General features: G+C 39.6%; 2 protein-coding genes across 4 annotated transcripts in view; one reads left to right on the top strand and one right to left on the bottom strand.

Moving 5' to 3' along the window:
• The window catches only part of SERAC1 (serine active site containing 1), a 60420-nt gene extending 49738 nt beyond the window's left edge, over positions 1-10682 (bottom strand). For both annotated transcript variants that reach the window (XM_058534076.1, XM_058534077.1), the window contains exons 1-2: positions 10599-10682; positions 700-791 (exon numbers count right to left, since the gene is read on the bottom strand). In XM_058534076.1, the coding sequence (XP_058390059.1) occupies positions 700-790 (91 nt within the window). In that variant the 5' untranslated portion in view covers position 791; positions 10599-10682. The remainder of the gene's footprint in view (positions 1-699; positions 792-10598) is intronic.
• Positions 10683-10875: 193 nt separating this feature from the next.
• GTF2H5 (general transcription factor IIH subunit 5) lies at positions 10876-25313 on the top strand. 2 transcript variants are annotated; one of them, XM_058534074.1, is made up of 3 exons: positions 10876-11756; positions 12692-12742; positions 24857-25313. In XM_058534074.1, the coding sequence occupies exons 1-3, from the start codon at positions 11722-11724 to the stop codon at positions 25035-25037; spliced, it is 267 nt and encodes an 88-aa protein (XP_058390057.1). In that variant the 5' UTR covers positions 10876-11721; the 3' UTR covers positions 25038-25313. The 2 variants fall into 2 exon arrangements, with proteins under 2 accessions (XP_058390057.1, XP_058390058.1); XM_058534075.1 differs by lacking the exon at positions 12692-12742 and having other exon boundaries at positions 10886-11756.
• Positions 25314-26881: the final 1568 nt, after the last annotated feature.

Raw genomic sequence — 26881 nt, 5'->3', positions numbered from 1 at the left:
CTAGAAATGATAAGAGAAGAAAGGCTCCCTTCTCTGTCCTCACTCCTCTTTTTATGTTTAAAATACAAAACCATAGAATTTTCTAGATGAAAAGAATCTATCCTGAAAACAGATCTAAGATCAAAAGGAAGTTGCATGAGGACAGAGACTTTGTCTTATTCAACATTTTACCCTCAGGGCCTAGAATAGTACCTGGCACATTTTTATAGATGGTAAATTAATATTTGTCAATGAATGAAAGATGATCTAGGCCAATCTTCTCATTTTACAAATAAAGATCAGTAAGAAGTGAGGTAAATATTTAAAAATAAAGAGCAGATGAGTGCTACGTGATAAGCTCCCATAGGACAAATACAATCCCTTCCTTGCTCACCACTGAACCAAATACGTGGGCACGGCACCTTGTTTTGCAGGAGCTTATTAAACAGCTGCTGAATGAGAATATGGTGATACTTAAGTTCAGAAGGACGAGTATGAATCTGACAGGAAATAGAGGGGAGGGAGAAGATGCCCAAGAAAAAGGAGTAGGCATGGCTCTGGGCCTACAAATTTGGGTGGACCATTAGTATAGACAGAAAAGACATAAAACAAATCTGAGATTTGTCACGGGTTAAATAAGTTTTTGTGGACCACTCTGGAAATTCAACCATAATTCTATCCCTGTTTCTCTAAGAAAACAGTTGTTTAAACTGTACTTACTGATATCTCTCCAGTACGTGTTGCTTTTTGGTGGAGGAGTTGAAGTTCCTATTCTTCTGCAACAGACGACACAATAAGCAGCCAGGGACATTCTGTATATTTAGAACAATTACAAGAAATTTACTCTAGCATCTAATTAAAAACATTTCTTTAACTATAAGAACATGTCACAATCACAGTGGATTTCCCACATGGTTAAAATTTTCAAGACCAGGAAAAAAACTTTTCAATTAAAAAAAATTTCTCCCTTTAAAACTTAAAACAGGCTTAGAACAATATTTTGGTAGTCCTTTGATTCTTCTTCTTCAAACTGTGCCCAAGTGTGAACAACGATGAGTAGGAAACAGGAAAACACAGATCATTGACCAGAATATCAATACAGGAATTTAAAATTTTATATGTCTTTTTAAAAATATATATGCATATCGATAGAAATTTATATTTATCTTTGATGACTGAAGGCCCTACAGAAATTAAAAGCAGCTCTGAATGGAAGATATACATAGAACCCAGGGAAGTACCTAGCATTTCTCCAGCTCCTTCAGGATGGTACCTAACTGTTTAAAATCTCCTGTCAAAGGAGAACTACCGCTCAACTATCTCATCAACTGAGTAAAGATGATGAAATATGATCTGATATGAGAATCATATCAGATTGTCTTTGGATGAGATATTTTTTTCTTTTTCTGTTTTTCTTTTGCTATAAGGGAAAAGAAGAAAGGTGCCTTGAGGGACTCATGTGAGAAATGGTCCTTTGGTTCAACATATAAAAAACTCTGGCAGCTTTATAGGGATCAGGGGAAATTACTTGGTGTACATGTGTAAGAAGCATCTGTTAGTGATAACAAAATAAAAACCTTTTAAATTTTTTCTTGTGATTCTAGTATATCAACTGATGACTAAGCAAACTAGTTTAGGCAACAGGTAAACTTGTAAAGGTCACTGTTTTAAAGGTCATTGTTTCTTATTGTTTGACTTGATTAATAGGTTGCTGCAACTTCTCTAGGAGACATAAGCATAATGGTAAAAATTACACAAAGGCTGCAGTGAAGTAGGTGCTCCTAAAACCAGGGCAGAATGCAATGTAAACTCCAGATTCCACACGGATCTTTATCTGCATTGTTCTTTCCTGTTTCTGAGGAAAAGATCTCACTCCTTTCTCAAAGGGAAATGTACCACCTATGTTTTAGATCTTCTCTCTTCCCCTTTCAGACTCTGTCTTTCAGCTCTTTCTGCTCCTCTCCCCTAAATACTGGATGTCCAAAGTTCTCCCATCAAAACACAAAAACAAAACAAAAAACCAACGATGGGAAAACCAAAAACAACCCTCCCTCCATCAAGTAACCTCCAGCTACAGCCTATTCTCTCCCCTTCCCCTTCCTAAGATTCTCTCCCCAGTCTGTCTTCTGCCAACACTGAAACAGCAATCCCTAAGGTCACCAGTGAGCGACATGTTTGTTGCGAAATCCACTTTCCAATCATCATCTGACTTGTTTTGTCTGAAGCACGTGACTACTCTCGTCCTCTCTCCTTCTCTAGCTGCTACGACACCCTGTCTTCTAGTTTTATTCTCACATTTCTGCCTGCTCTATTCCACTATTCATTCAACAAACATTTATTGAGCACCCATCACCAGTCAGGGAGAGGAACTTGAGATGTGAATAAGGCAGCATAGCCCCTTGCCCTTACTGAGCTTACAGCTGGCTCTGCCACCTCCACCCAGCCCTTATATATTAGTGTTCCAGTAGGTTCCATCTGTGGTTGTCTTTTTTCCTCATGCTACACTCTCTGGCTGAGTAATTTCAGTGTTTTCCTCACAAAGCTTTACCTATATCTTATGATTCCCAAATCTCTATAACTAACCCAGGTCTCTCTGTTAAGCTTCAAACACATATTCAACTGCCTAATGCACATTTCTACTTTGAAGCACCACCAACACCTAAAACCTAGAATGTCTAAAATCAGATCATCATATTCTTAAAACCAAATATCCCAAGACCATTTATTACAAAACCATAGTTTCCCATTGATTAGAAACGACTCCTCCATACACCAAGGTCTAATCCAGCTAGGGTCCATTTCTGGACAAATCTGTTCCACTAATCTATTTGTCTAACCATGCAACAACGCTATCACATCTTTCTTAATTCCTATACCTTTAAAATAAGCCTTGATAGCTTCTAGAGTGAGCACGCCCACCCCCATTCTTTTCAGAATTGTCTTGGCTATTGGGATTTTGATTGGAACTGAACTGAATTTACAGATTAATTTGGGGAGAACTGATCTCATACGGAGTCCCTCCATTCATGAAAAGTGTATCTTCACGTCTCTTTTAGATCTTTTGTAATTTTCTTCACAAAGATCATGCATGTTTTTTGTTTCTTCCGTTAATGGAAAATTTCAAATGTATACAAAGGTAGAGAGAATAATGAAATGAATCCTATCACTCAGCTTCAAAAACTATCGGCCAATCTTGTGTCATCTATTCTTGCTCTATCCAACAGAGCTTCTGCATGATAGACATTTCCTATATCTGCACTACTAGTATGAAAATATGCTAGCGTGACTGAGGAACTGAAATTTTTATCTTTTTAAATTTTAATTAATTTTAATTTAAATAGCCACATACGGCTAGTGGCTATTGTACTGAACAGAGCAATCTACACTGTAACCCATATCACTTTCCACCACCATAACACTCCATTATTTTGAAGCAAATCCAAAATGTGGTATCATTTAGCCTGTAAATACCCCTTTAGTATGCATCTCCTACAAAAAGAAAAATTAACCACCATTATGTGCCCAAAAATAAAATAATTCCCTAGTATCATCAAATATATGATGAGTGTTTCAATCATTTCATAAACTTTTCTTTTGTTTTCCACTACTGGTTTCTTAGAATTGGATCTAAACAAGATCCACAAACTGCATTTGGTTGCTAATGTGTCTCTCCTTTAGAGTCACTTATTTCTGTAATTACTGGTTTATTCAATTTTCTTCCTTCTCGAATTAGTCTTGATAATATCTACTTTTCAAGAAAATAGGCATTTAAGTTTCCAGAATCATTAGCATAAAGTTGTTCATGCTATTCCTATGTTTTATCCCTAAAATTGCCTACCTTTTCTTGTTCCTAGCATTATTTGGCCTCTTCTTTTTTACTTTTAAGCAGTCACCTAGAAGTTTATTAATAGAAAAAATTGCTTATTAATTTTTCATCATCTATTGGTTTTGCTGATCATCTCTATTTTATTGTGTTTTGTTTTCTATTTCTGCTCTTCATTATTTTCTTCTTTCTTTCTTCGGATTCACTCAGTCCTTTTCCTAACTTCTTCAATAATGCTTACCTAATATATTATGAGCATTTCTTGCTCCTTCATAAACACATTTAAGACTATAAATTTCCCTCTAAATTTTGCTTTACCTCAATTTCACGAGTCCTGATATCTCCACTGCAATTTCCTCTAATCCAGGGATTGTTTAGGATTGTTTTTAGTTTCCAAACATGAAATTTCTAAAGATTATCTTTTCATTGTGCTATACAACACAGATTCTTTGGAATTGTGGAGACTTGCTTTGTTACCTGGTTGCAGTCAATATTTATAAATGTATCATATAAACTTATTCTGTTATGGGTAGAATTTAGTATATCTATTATATCAAGCTTGTTAATTGTGTTATTAAGTTTCTATAGCCTTACTAATTTTTGTGTGCATGATCTACCTCATATAGAGGTACCTCAGAGAGGTTTTGTGTTTTTTGTTTTTTGAGGAAGATTAGCTCTGAGCTAATATCCATGGCCAATCTTCCTCCTCTTTTTATTTTTTTGCTTGAGGAAGATTTGTCCCAAGCTAACATCTGTTCCCATTTTCCTCTATTTTATACGTGGGTCGCCGCCACAACATGGCTTGACAAGTGGTGTAGGTCCACGCCTGGGATCCAAACCTGGAACGTGGGCCACCAAAGTGGAGCATGCAGAACTTGAACCACTGGGCCATGGGGCTGGCCCCCAGAGAGGTTTTTATTGTCTATTCACGAGAGATATTAATCTATAGTTTTCTTGTGATTACTTTGATTTTCACATCAAGTTAACACTGGTCTTATAAAATAATTTGCTAAGTGTTCCATCTTCTTCTATATTCTGGAAGAGTTTATGTAGAACTGGCATTCTTCTCCCTTAAAAGGTTTTAAGTAGTGCTCCCATATTATCTTTTTAAGGTCTTGGGTCTAAAGTGATGTCCTCTTTTTCATTCCAGATTTTGGCAATTTGCGTCTTCTCTTTTTCCTAGCTGTTCTGGCTAGAGGCTTATCAATTTCATTGATATTTTCAAAGAACCAGCTTTTAGTTTAATTGAATTACTCTCTTGTTTTTCTATTATCAATTTCATCGGTTTGTGCTCTTTTATTAGTCTTTATTGCTTTCATTTCAACTAGCTATTCTTTCTCAAGCTTCTTAAAATTGAAGTTAAGATTACTGATCTAAGATTTCTTCCTTTCTAATATAAGTATTTAATGCTAAAAATTTCCCTCTAAGCACTGCTTTCGCTGCATCCCTCAAATTTTGATATGCTGAGTGTTTTTTCTTTCATTCAGTTAAAAATATTTTCTAATTTCACTATGAGGCTTCCTCTTTGATCCGTGGGATGTCTGTGTTGTTGATAGCGCCGTCAAGTCGATTATGACTCCTAGCGAACCCATGTACAGCAGAGCAGAACCTGCCTGATCTTTTTTTTGTGCCACCCTCTCATCTTCCAGTGCTACAGACAATGCTCCGCTGCTATTCATGGGGTTTTCACGGCCAATTTTTTTGGAAGTGGGTGGCCAGGTCCTTCTTCCTAATGGGATATTTAGAAGTGTGTTACTTAATTTCCAAATATTTAGGAATTTCCAGATATCTTTGTTATTGATTTTTAGCTTAATTCCATTGTGGCTGGAGAATAGGCTTTGTATATTTTCAATTCTTTTAAATCTTGGCTTGTTTTATGACAAGGATTATGCTCTATCTTGGTGAATGTTCCTGATGCACTTGAAAAAAATGTATATTCTGTTGCTGTTGGGTAGAGAGTTCTACAAATGTCTGTTCATTGTCTGATAGTGTTTTTCAGGTCTTCTCTTCCTCACTGATTTTAATATGACTCATGCTGTTGATTACTAACAGAGGAGTGTTGAAGGCAGGGGCTAGTGAGATCATGAACATCATTTTTAGCTAAGTTAAGCAGTCTAAAGCTTACCCTGAGTTAAGGGAAGCTGTTGGGAGATTAACCTTAAGAAATGGAGTAACACGATAAAAAAATTTTTTTAGAGGTAGACATGGGGAAAACGAATAGGGAGGCTTTTAAGGATAATCAGAGAGAAAGTTGTATTTGAATTAAGGAAGTGGCTCTGAGAATGATCAAGAAGAAACAGACTTAAGGAGGTATTAAGAGAATAGAATCTAATAAACAATTGGATAAGAGATAAGGAGAATGGCTAAGAGGGAGGAGACAATTATGATTCCCAGTTTCTGGTTTTACTGAGTATATAGGGACAATACTTACCAAATAGGAAAATAAAGGAAAAGAAATGGATTTGAGGAAAAGGATGAATTCCCAGTTTCAACATGCTGAGATTAAGGTTCTTGTAAAATATTCTGTAAGATGTCCATTAAGCTATGTGGGCTCAGCAAAGAGGTCTAAGCTATAGATATAGATTTATGAGTCATTAGCACGTACTAGTAATTGAAACCATAGTTTTGGATGAAGTTATTGAAAAATGGTTTATAAAACGGTGTTTCTCAAAATATCATCCTAGGATTGTCTGCAGATTATTAAAATACAGATCCCTAGGCACTATTTTAGATTGAATTTCCCTGCTCAAAGTCTCACAAGGCTGAAACCAAAGTGTTAGCAGGGCTGCATCCCTTATTGAAAGCTCTGGGGGCGATTCCACTTTCAGGCTCATTCAGGTCAGTGGCAGAATTCACTTCCATGCAACTGTAGGGCTAAGGTCCTGTTTCCTTGCCACTTGTTGTCTGGGTGCCACCCTTAGCTCTCAGAGGCCTCTCTCTGGTCTTTACAGGTAGTCCCCTAGATCTCAGGCCCAGCAACAGCTTATCCTTCTCACACTGCCAAATCTCTGACTCTTCTGCTTTCCTCTTCCACTTTTAAGGATCCATGTGATACATTTGGCTCTCCCGGATAATCTAAAATAATCTCCCTATCTTAAGATATGTAACCTTAATTCCATCTGCAAAGTCCCTTTTGCCATGTCATGTAACATATTCACAGAATCCAGGAATTTGGGCATGGACATCTTTGGGGGGCCAGTATTCTGCCTACCATAGACCACTGTGAGCATTCTTTTTCTTTTTTTTTGTGAGAAAGATCAGTCCTGAGCTAACATCCGTGCTAATCCTCCTCTTTTTGCTGACGAAGACCGCCTCTGAGCTAACATCTATTGCCAATCCTCCTCCTTTTTCTTTCCCCAAAGCCCCAGTAGATAGTTGTATGTCATAGTTGTACATCCTTCTAGTTGCTCTATGTAGGACACCACCTCAGCATGGCTTGATGAGCAGTGCGTAGGTCCGCGCCCAGGATCCGAACCGGCAAATTTAACTGTTACGCCACTGGGCCAGCCTCCTCACTTCCACATAATTTTAAAGTCAGCCTGTCGATTTCTATTTTTACAAAGCCTTTGGATTATGACTGTGACTACATTAAATCTGAAACACTAATTTTAAGTAGAAAACAGAGGAGAAATTCTAAGAGACTAAGAAGAAGGACACAGAAAGTAAAAAAGGAGAGATTATGAATACCAAGTGAAACAAATATTCAACAATTCCATTACATTTAACAACCGGAGCCTTCATAATGGTAGAGTCGTTGCCCTGGTTGGAGAAGAAACCAGACTGAAACTAAACGCCCATTCTCCCCTTCGTTTTTATTAATAAAACTCCTGAAATGTAACTGGGCACACAAATAACTGAATAAGCACTACATTGTCTATTTTTCTTTCTAGCTAAGTGTGGTCACTAAGAACTGGCTAATGGGTCATAAGTGGATGTGTCATGTGCAACTTCTGAGAAGTGTCCTTAAAGAGAATAGTATGTGTCTTTCTTCAACCTTCCCTCTTCTCTCTTCCCAGGAGCAGGTGGCAGTTGGAATTAAAGTGTCCACCTCAACTATCAGATTGAGATGAGGCAGCACGCTAAGGATGGCAGAATAGCAAGACAGAAGAATCCAAGTCCTTGATGATCATGGAGCTGCTGCCATACCAGCCATGGCCTGCCTACCTATGGAATCATATGCATACTTAAGCCATTATTACCTTATATTTTCTGTGTGCAGAAATGCAGCCAAATCTAATTCTAACAAATCACGGTTTTAAATATCTATATGCCAGAGATTCCAAAGTTGTACCTCCAGCCACAATCTTTCCAGACTCATCTATCCAACAGCTACTGGAATATTTCCACTTGGATGCCCAACAGGCCTTTCAAACTCAACTGACAATACAGAATTCTTTGTCTCCCCAAACTCTTCCTCCACTCATCCTCCCCATCACTACCAAACAAACGGTAAATACCCTTTGATGATAAATGTAAATAACCTACCACACAGCTCAAGCAAAACTTGGATGTTGCTCTGGATTCTTTGTTTTCTCCTCACCTCATATCTAAACCATGCACAATTCCTGTTCTCTGCCATCAAAACATATCACAAATCCATCCATTTTTCTCCGTTTTCGGTATTACCACTCTAGCTCAAGTCACCATCATCTCTCATTTGGAGTAAGGCAATAGCATCCTCAGTGGTGCTTTTCGTACCTTAACAAATCCCTCCCAGAAAGAAAAAAAGTTCTGGAGTTAGACAGTAGTGATGGCTGCACAATAACATGAATACCACTGAACTACATACCTAAAAGTGGTTAAAATGGTAGTAAATTTTATGTGATGTATATTTAACTCCAATAAAACAAAAGAAATCTTTCCTAAATATAGCCTCCTATATTTTTTTCTAAATATTTTACAGATGTGTCTTCCACACTTAGGTCTTTAATCCATTTGGAAATTACTGTTGTGAATGGTGTGAAGCAGGAATCTAATTTTGTCTTTATTCTATATGGATATCACGTATCTCAGCACCATTTACTGAACAGTCTATGCTTTTCCTCCTGCTTTGTAGTACCACTTAGTGGTATACTAAACTCCCATATGTACATGGGTGTGGTTCTAGGCTCTCTACTCTGTTCCATGAGTCTATTTTTCTATCCCTGAACCAATACTAGTAATTAAGACAGTAGTCTTCATTATTATGGCTTTATATTAAGTTTTGCTATCTGGGAGGAAGGGACTTTATTTAAAATTTTTCTTCAAAATTGACTTAGCTATTCTTGGTCCTTTATCTTTCCATATATATTTTTGGCTCAGCATGTCAAGTTCCATGAAAAAACATATACCAATTTCAATTGGAATTGCCCTGAATCTGTAAAATTGGGGAAAACTGACATCTTTATGATATTGAGTCTTCCCATCCATGAATATGGTATATCTCTCCATTTCTTGGGTCTTCTTTTTTGTTTCAATAGAGCACTATAATTTTCTCCCTAAAAGACTATACAGTTTTAGTTTGATCTATTCCTCGATACCTTTAGTTTTGAATACAGTTATGAATAGTATCTTTATATTAAAATTCCTAGCTGGTTACTGCTGGTGTACAGAAGTCACTTTTTTTCATTCAGAAATCTGCATGAACTGAAGGCCATTTCTGACACCTCCATAACCAAAGCAGCCCTTCCAGTCTCTTTATCACATTACCATCTGATACCTTCCTGTTAACTCATTTTAGTGTCTCTCTTTTCCACCATAATTAGTTGCTTGTTCACCACTGTGTCTCCAGAGTCTAGCACAGTGTCTGGCACATATTAGGCCCACAAAAATGTTTGTTGAATAATTGGATGGAGGTTTCAAATCTGGGTGATTCAGAAAAACACAGGAAGAAAGAAGGTTTTGAAGTGAGGATGAAATGAGAACTACTTCAATTTGAGAGGTGGACTTGAGAGTACTCACAGGTTATTAAGGTGCAAGCATGAGGCCTGCACCTGGAGCACAAAAGTGGGAGGTTCAACGCAATGGAACTGCTGAGATGGTCAAGGAGGAGGATACATTCAAGAAGGAAAAAAAAGAAAAGATACTTGGCAGGAACTATACTTGGGGCAGATCAAAGAGAGAGAGAGAGAGCGTGCTCAACAATATGGAAACCAACGGGAGGAAAACGATTTGAGGGATAAAGAGGGAAATAAATGGAAAAACTAGGTTCGTAAATTACATGAACACAAGAAATAAAAAGGAGCGTAAGCTCAATTGGGAAAGCACAATTTACCCAAGGCACAGAAAGCAAGAACCTCACATCTCCACTGGTAAAAACAATTAAAGAAAGAGAGAGCTCTATGAGACTACAGGTCAGAATCTGGGGAAGGGATTAATTTTGGAACCCCCTGGGGTCTTTCACTTTAGAATAACCGTTACCGGGCTTAGAGACCTATCAGTATTCAATCTATTCAATCCCCCAGGGCAGAGCTAGCAGCTGCGGTCTGGAAGGTTCCGATGTGAATGGGGAGACTGTTTCCACCTCCTGGTCCTCATCTCTCCGTGACTACCCCGCCCGGGCTGACGGTACCGGCAGGTGCTCTTTGGGCCTCGGAGAGGAACTAGAGAACGGCCGTGACCGGAAAAGAAGAGTCCGGCTGCTGACGCTGAGCGAGCGGCCCTCACGCCCGGCGGCGGGTCAGCGGGTCAGTCGGGGGCCCCGCGTCCTCGCGGGGGCGCCCCGGCCGCGCCCCGTCGCCGCCCTCCCCACTACCCCCCGTGCCCGGCTTCGCCGGCGCCCTCACCCGCCCCCACGAGCCCGGCCTCCCCTTCCTACCTGCCGGCACGCGGACTCGGCGCGCCCCCGCCGCTCACCGCGGATCCCGTAGGTGGCGAGCCCACCGCTCTCGGCGGCTCCCACCCCGCGCCCTCCACCTGGTGGCTGGCGGTACGTGACCCCGCCCCCACCTCGCCCCGCCCCCTCGGCCCAGCCCGCGCCCCGCCTCCCGTCGGCGCGCTCCACCCACAAGAGAGACGCAGACGCGATGACGTAGAGGACGCAGGCGCACTTTGTCGGCGACGCCGAGACGCTGCTGGGTGTTTGGGCGTAGGTGCGTGGCGTCGGCTCTCGGAGTAAGAGGGTAAAGTGGGGTATCTGGAAGGCGGAGGGGTCTCGAAGAAAGAGTGGAGAGCGAGAAATGACTCAGAAGCATGTCCTCCAGGTTGTGGGGTTCGTGGTGGTGTCTTGTACCCTCTCCTGGCCCTTCCTGACGAGGCGGGCGGCCGTCCCGCACCATTGAGCTGTGCGTTTCCTACGGGGAGGCGTTGCCCGCGCCCAGGTGTAGAAGTTTAGGGGTCACTCTGGCGTGCGCTGGGTGGGTTCCCTTCCTTCAAGCGCAAGTCACGGGGAACGTGATTATTTGGTGAAAGGACACAAGATCTGGAGACTGGGCTTGCACCCTCCTGTGTTTTGTTTCCCGGGAGCTACAGCTTAATCTCTTGGCTCGATCTCATCTGTAAAACCAGATGGTCCGGCTCACTATATAATTTTTAAGGCCCCTGTCAGAGCTACCGTTCTGTGATTCCTGCCTCCAGGATCTTCTCTTTTATCGTACTTTTGGATGGGAAAAGAAATGTTTTGACTAACGGACATGTTTTAAACCTAGGTTGGGCACACGGTAGGATTGACAGTGGGTAGAATTTGTTTGCAAGTAAGATTTATGCTTATTAGTATTCCAAATAGACTCATTTTAATTTTGTTAAAAGATTACAATATCTGTATGTTTTCTTAATCTTAGCCCTGTGTCTTTCATAAATTTAAATGTTTAGTCTTGACATTTAATATTTCTCCTTGTTTCAGAGGTCACCAGAGTGTATTAAAGTTGATGCTTTTGAATTTTATGTCACCTTATCCCTTTTGTTGGCATTTTTAAGGTCGTCTGCACCTTCTGCCTGGGAAGATGGTCAACGTCCTGAAAGGAGTTCTTATAGAATGGTTAGTAGTTTTGCTACTTAAGGAGTTTTAAATCTACATAGTAAATCTGGATTTACATGTGTACATCTTCTAAAATCCATTTGTGTTTTAAGATCTGAATGAACCAAGTCTTTCCATTTTCTCAACTTCATTTTTCTTAATAACAAGTGGGACAGGTTTTGTTGCTGTGTTTCTTCCTGGTGCCAGATCTCAGTGCCTCTGTTGAATTGATGTAACTGGCATTATTTCCAACAAGTTTTGGTCAGAGGCAGCATATTTGTTAATTAATCCTCTTTAGAGGAACAGTGCTTGTGTTCTCAAACCATCAGGGGTTGACTAGAATTTTAGGGTCTGCCTGAGTCTTCACCATCACAGACTATGGTCTTTTAAAAAGAGAAAGAAAAACAGGAGAGCCAGTTGAAGGTTTCTTAAACTAGGCACACATTCCAGAGGCAAAACTAGAAACTTTAATGGGCCGAGTTGAGTTCCTCAAAGCAAGCTAATGTAGGGCTTAGTTATCACTCAGTCTGAAAACCTGAACTACTGGACCAGTCTTGCTCAGTCTCTGCTTGTTTGTTTGCTCCACCAAACAGTTCTGTCTCATCTGGGAATCCTGCCCTGTGGACATTCCCATTGTCTGAAAATACTGCTGTCTACATTTTGTCGGGAAAGAGGGAGAATCTCCCTGTGCCCTTTCCCTTAAGGTTCTTATGGCTGGCCAAATAATTAAAAGACAGGGTAGCAGGAGAAAATAATAGCAAGTTTAATAACATGTATACATGGGAGAAACCAGGGAAACTGAGTTTCTCAACAAACCAGCAGTGATTCTCATCTTAAATACTATCTTCAGCTAAAGACAAAGGAGGATGTTGGGGGTAGGGGGGGTTGCGATTTCAGAGGGGAAGAAGACAATTTACATGGAGAGGGAAATGTAAATGTCAGATGATTCTTTGCAGGGCCATCTATAGAGAATGTGTCTGGAGAGACAGAAATCACAGGAATCAAAAGTATGTAGATTTAAGTTGTTTCCTTCCGTACTGATAAGAGTTTCTACAGAGACAAGGCTATCCCCACACTTCCCAGTACAGAGTGGGAGATACCTTTACAAATGGGGATTTCCCTTATAAATGTAAATGTTTGTCTGGCAACTCTTTGCAGGGCCACCTAGAGAATGTGGGCTGGGAGAGACAGAATTTTTGATAAGATGGGCTTGTTGGTGCCTTTCCTATTGTAACATCTATTTTACATTGTATTACAGCCATCAGATAGTAACTCCTTCCTGGAGCAGGTCTTCTGTGTTAAATTCTTTAGGCAGTTAGTGGGGGAGGTCAAATATCGGTCAGAGAAAACAATCAAGGTAAAGAGACATATTTCAGGGTGGCCAAATCGTGATCTCCCACAGTTTCTGTGCCTCTAATATGAGCCATTGTATGGATGATGGTACTGTTTACTGTGATAGCAAGGCTGAGGAAGGAGCAAGACCAAACCCCAAGATACATCTGGCATTTAGAGCAGCACTGCCCAATAGAAATATAATGTGAGCCACATACATAGTCTTAAATTTTCTAGTAGCCCCATTAAAAAGTAAAATGAATCAGGTGAAATTAATATGTTTTATTTAATTCATATATCCAAAATGTTTCAACATGTTCTAAGTCTTCAAAGTCCGTATTAACACTTCAGACTTGTACCGCCTTTTTTCATACTAAAGCTTCAAAATCCAATGTGTATTTTACTTTTACAGCACATTGCACAGACTGGCCACATTTCAAGTACTCAGTAGTGACATGTGACTAGTGGGCTCTCTTAGGAGTAGTGCAGATTTAGAGTTTGGGTAGAGGAGACACCAGCAAAGGCAGTTAAGAAGAAAACAGCCAGTTAAGTAGGAGGGAAGCTAAGGGAGAGAATGTTTCATGAAGGTGAGTGGGCTGTGTCAAGTGGCGATGAGAGGTGGAATAAGGCGAAGACACACTGGAGGTCATTGATTTTTATGAGAGCTGTTTTAATGGAGAGGGCGGATAGATGCCAGTTTGGACTGCTTTGAAAGCGAGGCAAGGAAGTGGAGACAATTTGGAGAAGTTTTGTTGTGATAATGAGCAAAGGAATAGAGAAATAGGTTGGTGGCTGAAGAAGGGTATGGTTAACGGACTCTGGTTCTTGTTATGTGTGTGCAAGGAAGTGGAGACAATTTGGAGAAGTTTTGTTGTGATAATGAGCAAAGGAATAGAGAAATAGGTTGGTGGCTGAAGAAGGGTATGGTTAACGGACTCTGGTTCTTGTTATTTTCGTTGTTTTAATCTGAAGGACTAGAAAGTATGTTGATAAAAATAAACTGGTAGAGAGGAGAGAGATATTCACTTAAGAAAGCAAAGGGGTCAGGGGTCTAGATCCTAGAAGTTCTAAGCACACTGTTCTGTTATCTTTTGGAAAAGACTTATAGGCTAATTTTTATATTTTTCTTATTATTTTGTCATAATTAATAGAAACATTTTCCTGGTTGGTCTGTTAATGTTATTTTTTGACGCAGAAGATACACACACACAGTGTGAGCTATCAATTTTTTTTTCCCTTTTGTTTCTTTCAATTCTCTTCAATGTAATCTTCACTCTGAATAATTGAGCTTATTTCTAAAATAATGCATTTGGAATGATGGTTGAGATTGTATTAAATCTGTGTTTTAATTTGAAAAAAATGATGGCTGGGCTGCATTTTAAAGAGCAAAACTCTGGGAGACTCATTAAAATCTTGGTGGTAGGCTTTCAGTTTAGCCTTAAGGACAAAGAGTGCCGGTTTGTAAGAGGAACTGAGGTGTAAGTTTTCTTTTCTCATTGGGCAACCTCTCTGCTAGCTTGCTGCTTGTTATCAAGCCTCTGAGTCTGCCTGGGCTCTAATGGCCCTCTGTCATCTTGCTCTTCCGTGTCATCCCCAGACTAGCAGCCACAGCATCATCTGGAGCTTGTTAGGAATGAAAAATTTATTTCCCAAATCTAAATCAGAATTGTGCATACAAACGGTCTTGTCACAGTGCAGTTTTAAGTTTGAGAAGCACTTAATCAGCTTACATTTGATAGTCAGTTCCCCTATGGAGGGTTGTTTTGCACCAGGACCACTTACATTTTATTTTGCAGATGGATAGTATCCTTGCAAAACTAATTTTTCCCTTCAAGATGAACTCGAAAGTGTAGTCTTCACAATTTTTCAAAAGGATAACTGTCTTCCCAAAGATACAAATTTTCCAAAAAGGCTCCAGGCCTAAGAAATAACAGGATGGTAATTGGAAAAATCCTTCAGTTTCCCTCATGTCTATATTTGATGTCAAAGAGAAGATGGTTAATAATACGGTATCTGCATAAGTCTGTTTATTACCTTATAATATCCATAGATTGTAGGAAGCATTTAGGTGTATTGGAGTACAGAATTGGTAAGTGTGGGGTTTATAGGCAAACCACTCAAAGATCTCCTAAAACTGCTTCCGTTGTCCCAATGATCCTCTCTTCGAATTCCAGTCGCATTACCATACAAGGTCATCTGTAATAGCCTAGGTAGTGCTATTCTACACATTCAGTCCAGGCAGCCAGCAAAATACTTCTCAGACATGTATGACCTGGTTCAAGAAGGGAGTCTTAATGCGACACTTATCTTAGAATGGCTTCACTTACTGCCGTATTTAAATTCCACGTCCATCAGTTCCTTTTAACTGGTTTTGTGTCCACAAGAAAGAATCCAAGAAACCGGAGTATAATTGTGGCCATTTAGGCCTAACCGTCAGTGAATTGAAAAATCAAGGTACTTGGATGTAATAAGATTCTCTCCTCCCAAGGCTTATCACATAGCAATATCTAAAGCTAAATTAAAGTTTTTTGTTTGTAAATTTGTATTTTTATGTCAAAATGAGATTGGTGAAAACTTCCTCTTTGTTGGGATCTACCACTGTCAGCTGCCAGCCTCACACCAAGCATTTTCCCAGATCTAGCCAGCCACAGCAATTATGGAAACAAGCAGCATCTGCCCAACAAAGGTGTGTCCAGTTCCAGGTGCGAGCAGATCGCTGCTGTGACAGTTACCACAGTTGGTTTGGCAAATGCTTCTGCAAGGAATATTTGTTGTACTGGTGCAAATTGCAGCCAGTTTACAGCACAATAACAAAGAATCTGGAGAAATAGGTATTATTAGACCAGCCTTATCCTTATGGGTTTGGCTTCTAAACATATATTGTATATGAAAAGCAAATAAGAACTAAGGCAAAACCAGTCTAACCATTATTCTGTTTTTTCACAGCATTTATATATCCCTTGTGAGCCTTTGCTGCTTAGCAGGGTCACATTCACTGAAGTTTCCCGGGCACCCAGAACGGTGCCTGAGATACATACAGTCACGTGCCACGTAACAACATTTCGGTCAATGACAGACCCCATATATGACGGTCCCATAAGATTAGTACCATAGAGCCTAGTGGGTAGTAGGCTGGACCATCTAGGTTTGTGTAAGTACGCTCTGTGATGTTTGCACAACGATGAAATCCCATAATGACACATTTGTCAGAATGTGTCCCCATCATTAAGCGATGCATGACTGTACTCTCTTGAGAGTCTTGTGTCTTTGTAGCAATAAAACCTATTGTATGTCATATTGGGAAATTGAGACCTGTCATTCTGGTTAACTTAATGTCCACTGTGGTGGCCCTTTCTTTCTCTTAAGACCCTACTCATGTAGCAAATTGAGCTCCTCCAATATGCTGGATCCTAGGGTAGGCACCTGTATCTCAGGCTGGACAGAACCCAGATTCAGAAAACACTCTGGAAAATGCTTATAAGAGAGAAATAAACTTAACAAAGCCATTTCACATTCAATAACAATTTTCTAAAACATTCTGTTCTAAGGACATACAGAATTTATGGAGAAATAGTTTTAACATTTTTAAGTAATTATATCTATTAGCTGACTATTATCAAGAAGGATAGTTTACCATTGACTAAGCCAAGATCATCATTCTAATTGGATGGACAGTGCTGACAACTTTATCCAACTGACCAGTTAATTTTGTGCTGCAGCTAACTGCAGCATCCTAATAGACCTCTCATGGTGGAAATACGTTTTAGAATCATATTTTATAGGAGCAACACTAAGGTTCTTCAGGAGGAGGTTGATTGATGATATCTGCCCTTCACATTTCCAGGGCAAAGACATTTCTTCCTGCTCACTGGCCCTGATCCCAGGACTTGGACCAAGTATGGTTGTGGGCACTTGGTTTGGTTTTTTTCTTGCCAGTAGGTTCTCCCAGAGACTCTCCCCATGTAGAAGTAGAATAGCCCTGAATTCAGGCAATGTATTCCAGGCCCTCCACATTTCATAACAAAATTCTCCTTAAACTTTGAGTGTCTTTTTGAATCATTACAGTTTATATTTCAGGTACATGCTTGAGAATTCAGTCTCAAATTGACAGCTTTCCATTTCCTTTCAAAAAGTTTGAGGCAGTTGACATTAGAAGTGGTTATTTCAGTCTCACTGACCAGTCATTTTCTACATTCTCATTTGTTGGATAGCAGTCTTTCCCCAGGTATGGGGAATGCCACTGATGTTCAAGATGATTTGGAGTAGAACACAAATTTGGGGGGGGTAGAACACAAAAATACTTTTCATGTGACCAATTTAACTTATCTAGGGAAAAAACACAATTAACACATCAAGATGACTGGTGATTTTCCACCAGGTGAAGTTAAGCTTAAGAGTTAATTGATTTAAAGGCAATTTAAAGAAAACTATTAAGTAATATGTGATGCAGGTGTTATGAGAGATGGCTAAAATAGCAGGGATAGTATGCAATGGCAAAAATTTTGAAAGCACTGACATGATTGAAAGCACAGAGGAGTCCCCTGGTACTTCTTCATTTCAGTTGTTTAGCTTTTTCTTCATTGAAATTATGTAAAATTATGGCATTTAGAAAATTTCTGGAGATACGATATTAGTCTTCATCACCACTTAACCCTCGCTATTTCTAATAGCTCTGGTAGCAGCAATTACTAGAGTAAATTTTTGTCATCTGTGAATGCACTGAGCTCAAACAGTAACAAGATAATATATCACTTCTGGACAGCAATTTTTACAATGTCTGTATTTATCCTCATTACTATGTTACATTTGGACTCCAAATTTATTTTAAAGGACTAACAGAAAACTATTGTTCGTCTTGTCACATAAAGTATGTCTTTCTAAGAAACCTCTGAGTCCATGATTTTTATAGAAAATACTGAGATTCTTGTGGGACCTGAGGCAGTCTATCACAAAAGGGTGATAGTGGAGGGTGAAGTGGGCACGGTCACTGCATGATAGGTAAAGGCGTGTACTCCCTGGTCCCGTGATTGCAGGGAAAGGAGGAAGCAGCCTAGTTGTAGAGCACCAGAGCAGAGGGTTTTGGTCTATCCCCCTACACCTGTTGACTCTTAAATTATTCTTTTATTCTCCACCCCATCCCACCCACCCCCCCGCCTTTTATTTGTACAGGCATGGGAAAGTTGAGGGAAACAACTGAGTTTTTAAGAAGTCTACGCATGAAAACGGTAGTTTTAGAGAAGCTGAAGCTCTGGGTTCCCTGTCCTGTGGGCCTCCTCATTACCATTTCTGTAATGTCATCTGAAAGAACCCTGTTCAGCCTGTTTCATTACCCCCATGTTCCTGCTAGAATTGCTCTATAAGCTCTTTTGTTTTTGTTTTTTTTTTTTGGTGAGGAAGGTTGGCCCTGAGCTAACATCTGTGCCAGTCTTCCTCTATTTTGTATGTGGGACACTGCCACAGCATGGCCTGATGAGTGGTGTGTAGGTCAGCGCCAGGGATCCAAACCTAGGAACCCGGGGCCGCGGAAGCGGAGCGCGAGAATTTAACTGCTATGCCACCGAGCTGGCCCCTCTTTAAGCTCTTTTTAATTTTATGTTTCACGGCCTGCTTGTCAATAACTGATAAAATTGTTTACCTCAGGTTCCTCAGTGTACAGTGTGTCGTTTCTTTACAAAAATTTCTTATTTATATTTTTATTGTGTAATTGCCAAAATTAGGGAGTTGCTGAAAATGTGAAATACAACATCATTGGTATCTGCTTAAATTTTCCCTCCCGTTCTCCACTGGCTGTTGTTGCCTTTCAGTCTCATATCATTATCTGCCTTGAGACCCTCATTCTCCTGCCCTTTATCCCGACATTTCCTGTTTTCAGTCACCCAAAAAGCCACAGACTTCCAGGCCATCCCTGGTCCCTTTGACACTAATTATCTATGGCTCTATACATCTGCTTTTTTATTTTCATCTCCAACCCACTGCCCCTCCCCATTCTTTCCACTTTGTCGTCTAGAACCTAGTGAGAGAGCAGCAGCAGAGTCACCTGTGTCCTCAGCCTATTCTCTGAACTTTTCCTCTTCCTTGCCCCAACCCCCTCCCTTTTTTTTTTTTTTTTCCTGTAACAAAAGGTGGCTTTCTCCTGAGCACACTGCTTCGCCCACAACCCTATCAAGTGGTGACTTTTTGTTGTAATACCTCTTGTACCATCAAGAAATGGGATAGGTATCCATCTTACTCCTCATTGCCGCTTACCGAAATTCTCCCTCCGTCTTCCATAGACACCCCCCCACCCCCGTTCTGAATCTCCTCCTATCGGACTAGACCACCCACTAACCCTGCTCTTTGTAATCATCTACAACATCCAAGTCTTTGCTTAAAGGCTCCCTGACACTGCAGTTCTCTTCACATGCTTAGTGATTTCATGTGGATAGTTCTTTCAATGTGCTGTCCTGTCAGTTCCTCGACCTCCTCTTCCAGTGAGCTTCTCCTCCACCCCGTCACAGCCACTCATTCGCCTAGTCAGAACTACGCCTGTCTCTACCAATGCCACCATCTCTTCAAAATCTCTCGGCCGTCTCACTCTGACCACCACTTCCTCTTTCCAGCTCACCCCCTCTAATGCTCTAACTCTCTGATTTCTTTCACTCTACCAGACCTGCAGTCTGCTGATCTTCCCACCTTTTCACTGTCCTTCACCACCCCAGCATCCTCACTTTCCTCCTTACCCAGCTTAGGTTCCACAGTCCCTCATTATACTTGTGTTAAAGACACTCTCAACTCCCTTGCCCCTCCCTTAGTCACACTGACCAAATCTGGTTCAATCCAGCTCTCTACCTGCTCTGAACCTTTACCACCGTGGCTCTAAGTGGCTGGAGAAAAACATAACAAGCATACTGATTGGTCTCGCTTTAATTCATGACTGCTAAACTCATGTGGGCCCTTAATGCTAGCCAGCAAACCTACTACATTTCCTAGTCCATTTATTCTCCCACTTTCCATGTAAAGCAGTTATATTTCATCAAATCTAAGATTTCATCAATTTTAATGTTTAACCGATACTTTATGTACCTCTAAGAAAAATCACTGCCAATTATACTATAACATGCCATTGGCTTAAGACTCATTCCAGTTTGGGAGATGTTAAAATGTGGGGGGAAATGTGCTTCTTAGAATGGATGAAATACAGTATTTCATACCTTCAACTCTCTTACTTCAAAAAACTTCCCTGTCCTGACTTCCAGCTGATTCTCACCTTGTGTCCTGTTTTCAATGCAAAAAGAAAAGCACTCAGAAGAGAAGGCCCCCAAGTCTGTCACTTGAGTCTGCCCCTGTACCCTTCCCTTCCCCCAGTTACTGCGGGTGAACGGTCCAGTCTCCCATCTAAAGCCAGCTTCTCTACTCGGGAGCTGGAGCCCAGCTCCTCTTGCCTATCATAGGTCACCTTTTTAGCGGTTTTCCTCTTTCTCCTGCTTTATCAATTTTTCTTTCTCTACTGGATCATTCTCATCAGCGTTAGAAACAAGCTGTCGTCCTTCCCGGGGCAAAAACTCTTGATTCCCACATCCCTTTCCAGCCCCCACTCTAGTTTCCTGCTCTTTGTAGCAAAAATTTCTGTGAAGACTTGTCTATATTCACTTTCTCTAGTTTCTCCTCCTATTCTGAAACCCACTCCAGTCAGGCTTTCTCTCCTGTGACCACCAAAAATGTTCTTGCCAAGGGCCAGTAACTTTCTGATCCAGTAGTCAGCTCTTAGTCCTTATCCTGCTATACCTATTAACCCACAGCATTTGACACAGTTGATCACTTCCCTTTTCTCCATGTCTTCTGTTCACTTAGCTTTTGGGACTCTTCAGGCTTTCTTCCTACCTAAGTGGTCACTTCTTTATTATCTCCTTTGCTGATTCATCCTTTTCTTCCTAACCTTTTGATGTTGGAGTGTCCAGGGCTTGGTCCTTGGACTCTTCTCTGTAGCTGTGCTCACTGCATTCTCATGGCTTTAAATACTGTCTATAAATCGAAAGCCCAGAAATAAACCCACACATCTATGGACAGCTAATCTTTGACAAAGGAGCCAAGAACATACAATGGGGAAAAGAAAGTCTCTTCAACAAATGGTGTTGGGAAAACTGGATAGCCACATGCAAAAAAATGAAAGTAGACCCTTACCTTACACCATGCACAAAAATTAACTCCAAATGGGTTAAAGACTTGAATGTAAGACCTGAAACTATGAAACTTCTAGAAGAAAACATAGGCAGTACGCTCTTCCACATCGGTCTTAGCAACATCTTTTCAAACACCACATCTGACCGGGCAAGAGAAACAATAGAAAAAATAAACAAATGGGACTACATCAAACTAAAAAGCTTCTGCACAGCAAAGGAAACCATCAACAAAACGAAAAGACAACCTAACAATTGGGAGAAGATATTTGCAAACCATACATCTGATAAAGGCTTAATCTCCAAAATATATAAAGAACTCATGCATCTCAACAACAAAAAAACTACCAACCCAATTAAAAAATGGGCAAAAGACCTGAACAGACATTTCTCCAAAGAAGATATACAGATGGCCAACAGACACATGAAAAGATGTTCAAAATCACTATCTATTAGGGAAATGCAAATCAAAACTACAATGAGATATCACCTCACGCCCGACAGAATGGCTATAATTAACAAGACAGGAAACAATATGTGTTGGAAAGGATGTGGAGAAAAGGGAACTCGCATACACTGCTGGTGGGAGTGCAAACTGGTGCAGCCACTATGGAAAACAGTATGGAGATTCCTCAAAAAATCAAGGATAGAACTACCATATGATCCAGCTATTCCACTGCTGGGTATTTATCCAAAGAACTTGAAAACACCAATTTGCAAAGGTACATGCACCCCTGTGTTCATTGCAGCGTTATTCACAATAGCCAAGACTTGGAAGCAACCTAAGTGCCCATCAAGGGACGAATGGATAAAGAAGCTGTGGTATGTATACACAATGGAATACTACTCAGCCATAAGAAACGATGAAATCCAGCCACTTGTGACAACATGGATGGACATTGAGGGTATAATGCAAAGTGAAATAAGTCAGAGGGAGAAGGTCAAATACCGTATGATTTCCTTCATTAAGTAGTAGATAATAACAACAATAAACAAACACATAGGGACAGAGAGTGGATTGGTGGTTACCAGAGGGGAAGGGGGGAGGGAGGAGCGTGAAAGGGATAATTCGGCACATGTGTGTGGTGATGGGTTGTAATTAGTATTTTGGTGGTGAACATGATGTAGTCCATGCAGAAATAGAAGTACAATGATGTACACCTGAAATTTTTACAATGTTATAAACCAATGTTACTGCAATAAACAAAAAATTTAAAAAAACAAAAACAAACAAAAAAAATAATAATAAAAAAATAAATAAATACTGTCTATACATTGATGACCGACTTTTACTCTTCGACTTGGACTTCAATGCTGAATTCCTACTCAACTTCTTCACTTAGTTGCCAGTAGGCATCTCAGATGCCTAAAACCAAATTCTTAATCTTACCAGCAAACCTGCTCTTCCCACATTCCTCCTCATCTCAATAAAGGCAACTCCATCCTTCCATTTGTTCAGACCAAAAATCTGGGAGTCTCCTTAATTCTTCTCTTTCAGAGCTTTAGTCCAGTCTCAGCAAATTATGTTGACTTTATATTCAACATATGTCTAGAATTCAACCTCTTCTCATCATGTTCACTGTTTACCTCTTGGGTCCAAATCATCGTCTCTTGCCTGGATTACTGCAGTCACCTTCTAATTGGTCTCCCGGTTTCCACCCTTGCCTCTGCCACCTCCCAGTCTTTTCTCAACCCAGCAGGCACTATGATCGTTACACTTAAAATATAAGTCCCTCTGTAAGTTAGACCCTGTCACTCAGTAAAAGCCAAAGTCCATAAAATCACCTCTAAGACCCTACGTGATCTGGACCAGTTATAGCTTTCTGACCTCACCTCCCTCTACTCCCCCTTCTCCAGCCACCTTGGGCTTGCTGTTCACTCTGCCTAGGATGCTCTTCCCCAGTGGCACTACATGGCTTGCTCACTACTTCCTTCTGGTGTTGGTTCAGATGACACCTGCTCAGTCCCCTATTTAAGCTTGCAAGATCCGATCACTTTTGTCACTACCATTTCTCATCCTACTTCCCTGTTTTTTTGTTTATCATAGTACTGCCGCTAGAATGTAAGCTCTGTAACAGGGAGGGTTCTTAATCGTTTTGTTCACCACTAGATCCCCAGGACTGGAATAGTGCCTAGCACATGACAAGTGCTCAATAAATATTTATTGAATGAGTGAATAAAATGTAAAATAGCAAATTTACTACTTCTGAACGAATCAATTCTGCACATTTGTTTGGTCATTCTAATTCTGGAAGCCGTAGAATTTAACTGAATTTTGCCAACCCTAAGTGGATAAGTGTAACCTAAGTGTTCTGAACCTGAGTGTGAGATAACAAACATACTAGAAACTAAATTTAAAATCTCTATCAGTTCTTACTTGGGCAGACCTATTTATTTATTCACATCATTTTATAGCATAGCAAATTGTTAATAAATCATTTTAATGGTAAGTTTTTGAAAGTAATTAAGGAAATCATCTTTTCAGGAAAGCTTGACTTTATTAATAGTTAATATACCGTGAACTGTACTCATTTAGTGATTGAACTAAATCCTTTACTTTGTTAGCTTCACTTACACCTGGTTTGTACTTGAAAGAAAGAAAACTTACTGTTTTCAGTAAATTACACTGACTTCTTTTGAATTAAATTATCTTTGTAATTAATGTTGACAGTCCTCAGGAAACCGAAAGATTATGCAAGATTATGTTTTCTCCAAGAATTAAAAAAAATCTGTATACAACTTGACATTTTTATATTCGTCTTTTGCTAAACACATTATTATATATTAGATCTAAAGAGTGTCCTTTGTCATGATTCAGGGTTTTTATGAAAGAGACATATTTCTGTAAATCCAAAATTGTATCCCTCTTTCTCTTATGACTGTCCTATTCATTCCAAACTAAAAACCACAAATAAATGGAATTGAATTTAGATCTCTTCTTTTAGCTCAGTATTCTCGAAGAGACTTTGTTAGGATTTCCTTTAAAGATTCTGAGTGATAGTTCAGACTTATGAGGTTCAGAATTTTAAGGAAGGAAAAAAACTTGAGTACCTACTGCAAGCCAAACACTACCCTTGGCATTTTTCTCCTTCAATTTCCATAACAATTCTGTTATGTAGGCTCCCTTTGAGGCTTTGGGAGATGAAGTACATATCAAGGTCACATAAGAAAGTGGTAAAACTGGGGTTGAATCCAGATCTGACTCTTCCTATACAGCCTCCTTTATCACAGGGATTATTTAACTGGTTTTGGAAATGAATCTTTCACTGGTAAGATAGTGAAAGCTATTGGATTCTGAAATGTAATGATCGTGGACAAGTAAGGAAATTCATTTTTAAAATCAAAGGGTTTGTGATTCTAGGCTTTGAACATTGCTTTACTTTTTCACTTGTCAGTAAGAAATTATTCTTTTAAAATTTTATTACTGGCTTCTTTCTCTTAAACTTGCACCAACAGTTCTAAAATGAAGCTATGTCTATAAATCGTTAACAGTTGAGGCAGAGAGGGAGTGAGGGATTGAGTAACAGTTTAGAGCTTTTAAAAGTATTCTAAAAATTCTACATGCTCAATTCTAATAGTTCACAGTATAATTTGACAACAGGGTGTCTCATCATCGTGTGTTTATCTCTGCAGTGACCCTGCCATGAAGCAGTTTCTGCTGTACTTGGATGAGTCAAACGCCCTAGGGAAGAAGTTCATCATTCAAGACATTGATGACACTCACGTCTTTGTAATAGCAGAGTTGGTTAATGTCCTTCAGGAGCGAGTAGGTGAATTAATGGACCAGAATGCTTTTTCTCTTACCCAGAAATGAAACTATTAGATATCGACCACTTAGCAGTTATAAGTAACAAATGTGAGATATTGTCACTGTTCGGTATCCTGTGTGATTGATTAGACTTAGAGAATTGCTTAGGAGCATGCTATGGGAAAGACTGTGGTATCATATGTTCAGAAAGAAGCCCCTGAACTGATTTTCTTGTTGTGTTTTTTTCAGTATATGTTCCCTAGAATTAAAAAAAAAAAAGCTTTAACAGTTGGCTGTGATTTGGCTTTTATTATCCTTTATTAAAATATAAATGTAAGTGGTTTTCCTATGTTTTTAATGCCAATTTAATACATTATGAATATAATGGAATATGCTTTTAAGTCTAACCTAGGTATTATTTTGTTTGTTCCTGTTAATAATTGTGGGTTTTTGTAGTGTGGATGTGGTTTGTTTTGTTTCAGTTAGAAACTTCACAGATTAGATAAATATGCCGAAGTGAGATCTTTGGTAATATTTATGTCTTGGAAATAATCTCTGCATACCAGCCAGTTCTATTGGTGAAGAAGATGGGGAAGAGAACCATGTAACAATGTAAACTGCATTTTCCATTTCCCTAAAAATACAATTTTTGAAAAGTGCAGAGGGTTAGAAACAACCAAACGGGAAAGGTACATGCTGCTTTGCAGCTTTCATTTTTCCTTGTTCAAACTTTGTTGGTCACATTTTCCCATCAGGGCAAGTGTTCTTTTGTTGAGAAATCAATTTTACTTGTGCCTTATTCCCTATGAGAATCCCTGTTTAAATTTATCCAGACAAGAAAGATAGGAACAGATGGAAGCGAAGTCAGTGCTGTGGGAAGCGACGTGACTAGGTAAAGGTGTATTGCGTGTAGTCCTATGATTGATTAGAGGAAGAAACAATAACATCGATGGGGGCTTTGCTTCTCCTCCTGAAGATATTGTTACTAAGATGGGTTCCTGTGATGGGAATTTTCCAAGAGAAAAAAGAACTTTCATGATGTTATATGGAATCGTATCAAACCCACTTTACTTTCCTCCTTATGTTATGTTTATTCAGAGCACCTGTGTACCACTTTCATTCACTTATACATGCATTACTGAAGCTGGAAATTTCCAGCGTTAGGTATATTTACCATGATTCTCACCCAAATAAATGAGTCTACACAATTTTGATTCCCATGTAACAATGCACACAATTTTGATGAGTTATTGGTACATTTGGTACTAAAATTTATTGAATAGAAAACATATTTCTTTAGAATTTCCAGCTGTACTGAAATGTTATTGAATCTGGTATTTCAGGCATGTCTAAATCAATTTCTAATATGCCTCAGGCACTTATCACCTAATACCTTTTATATTAACATGAAACTTAGATAAAGTTTTTCTTAGAATCTCAGAGTCTAAAAGGTACAGAAAAAACTATATTGGAGAGTGGCTGCAAAGAGTGTTAAGTGAACGAAAATCTTCATTAGCTCCTATTTTTTAAAAAGTCACATTGGGGCAAATGTTAACTGTCTCTGGACACCGCATTAGAAAGATGGGACAGTGTGACACTAGGAACCCCACCTGCAGCCGCTTAGTTGACTTCCTCAACGATTAGAGACTAGGAAGCAACCAGATGACATTTCACCTAGCCTCTGCTTCTTGGAATCTGATTGACATTGTTAATTTGGCACATTTCACATGTCTAGAACAAGAGATGTTGGCTGCTTGGTACTGGAGAAATTTACTACTGTCTTTTTACTTTTAACAAAGTCCTACATATTGTGAAAAGGTATTAAATTTTCTTAGCCACATAAAAGAATCATATTTTAATTCATGGAAGATAGTTGACCAGTCACAGATATCCACGTACTAAAATCGTGA

This window comes from Diceros bicornis, chromosome 39 (assembly GCF_020826845.1).
Source record: "Diceros bicornis minor isolate mBicDic1 chromosome 39, mDicBic1.mat.cur, whole genome shotgun sequence".
NCBI classification, from domain to species: Eukaryota; Metazoa; Chordata; class Mammalia; order Perissodactyla; family Rhinocerotidae; genus Diceros; species Diceros bicornis.
The sequence above is the reverse complement of the archived record's forward strand: the minus strand, read 5'-3'. Positions and strand labels throughout refer to the sequence as shown.

What these genes read in the sequence shown, in the direction of transcription:
- GTF2H5 (XM_058534074.1), top strand. Translation starts at nt 11,722, where the DNA reads ATGGTCAACGTCCTGAAAGGAGTTCTTATAGAATG. An exon ending in AAAGGAGTTCTTATAGAATG is followed by an intron (nt 11,757 to 12,691) that starts GTTAGTAGTTTT and finishes GATTCTTTGCAG; the next exon opens with GGCCATCTATAGAGAATGTG. An exon ending in AGAAATCACAGGAATCAAAA is followed by an intron (nt 12,743 to 24,856) that starts GTATGTAGATTT and finishes TTATCTCTGCAG; the next exon opens with TGACCCTGCCATGAAGCAGT.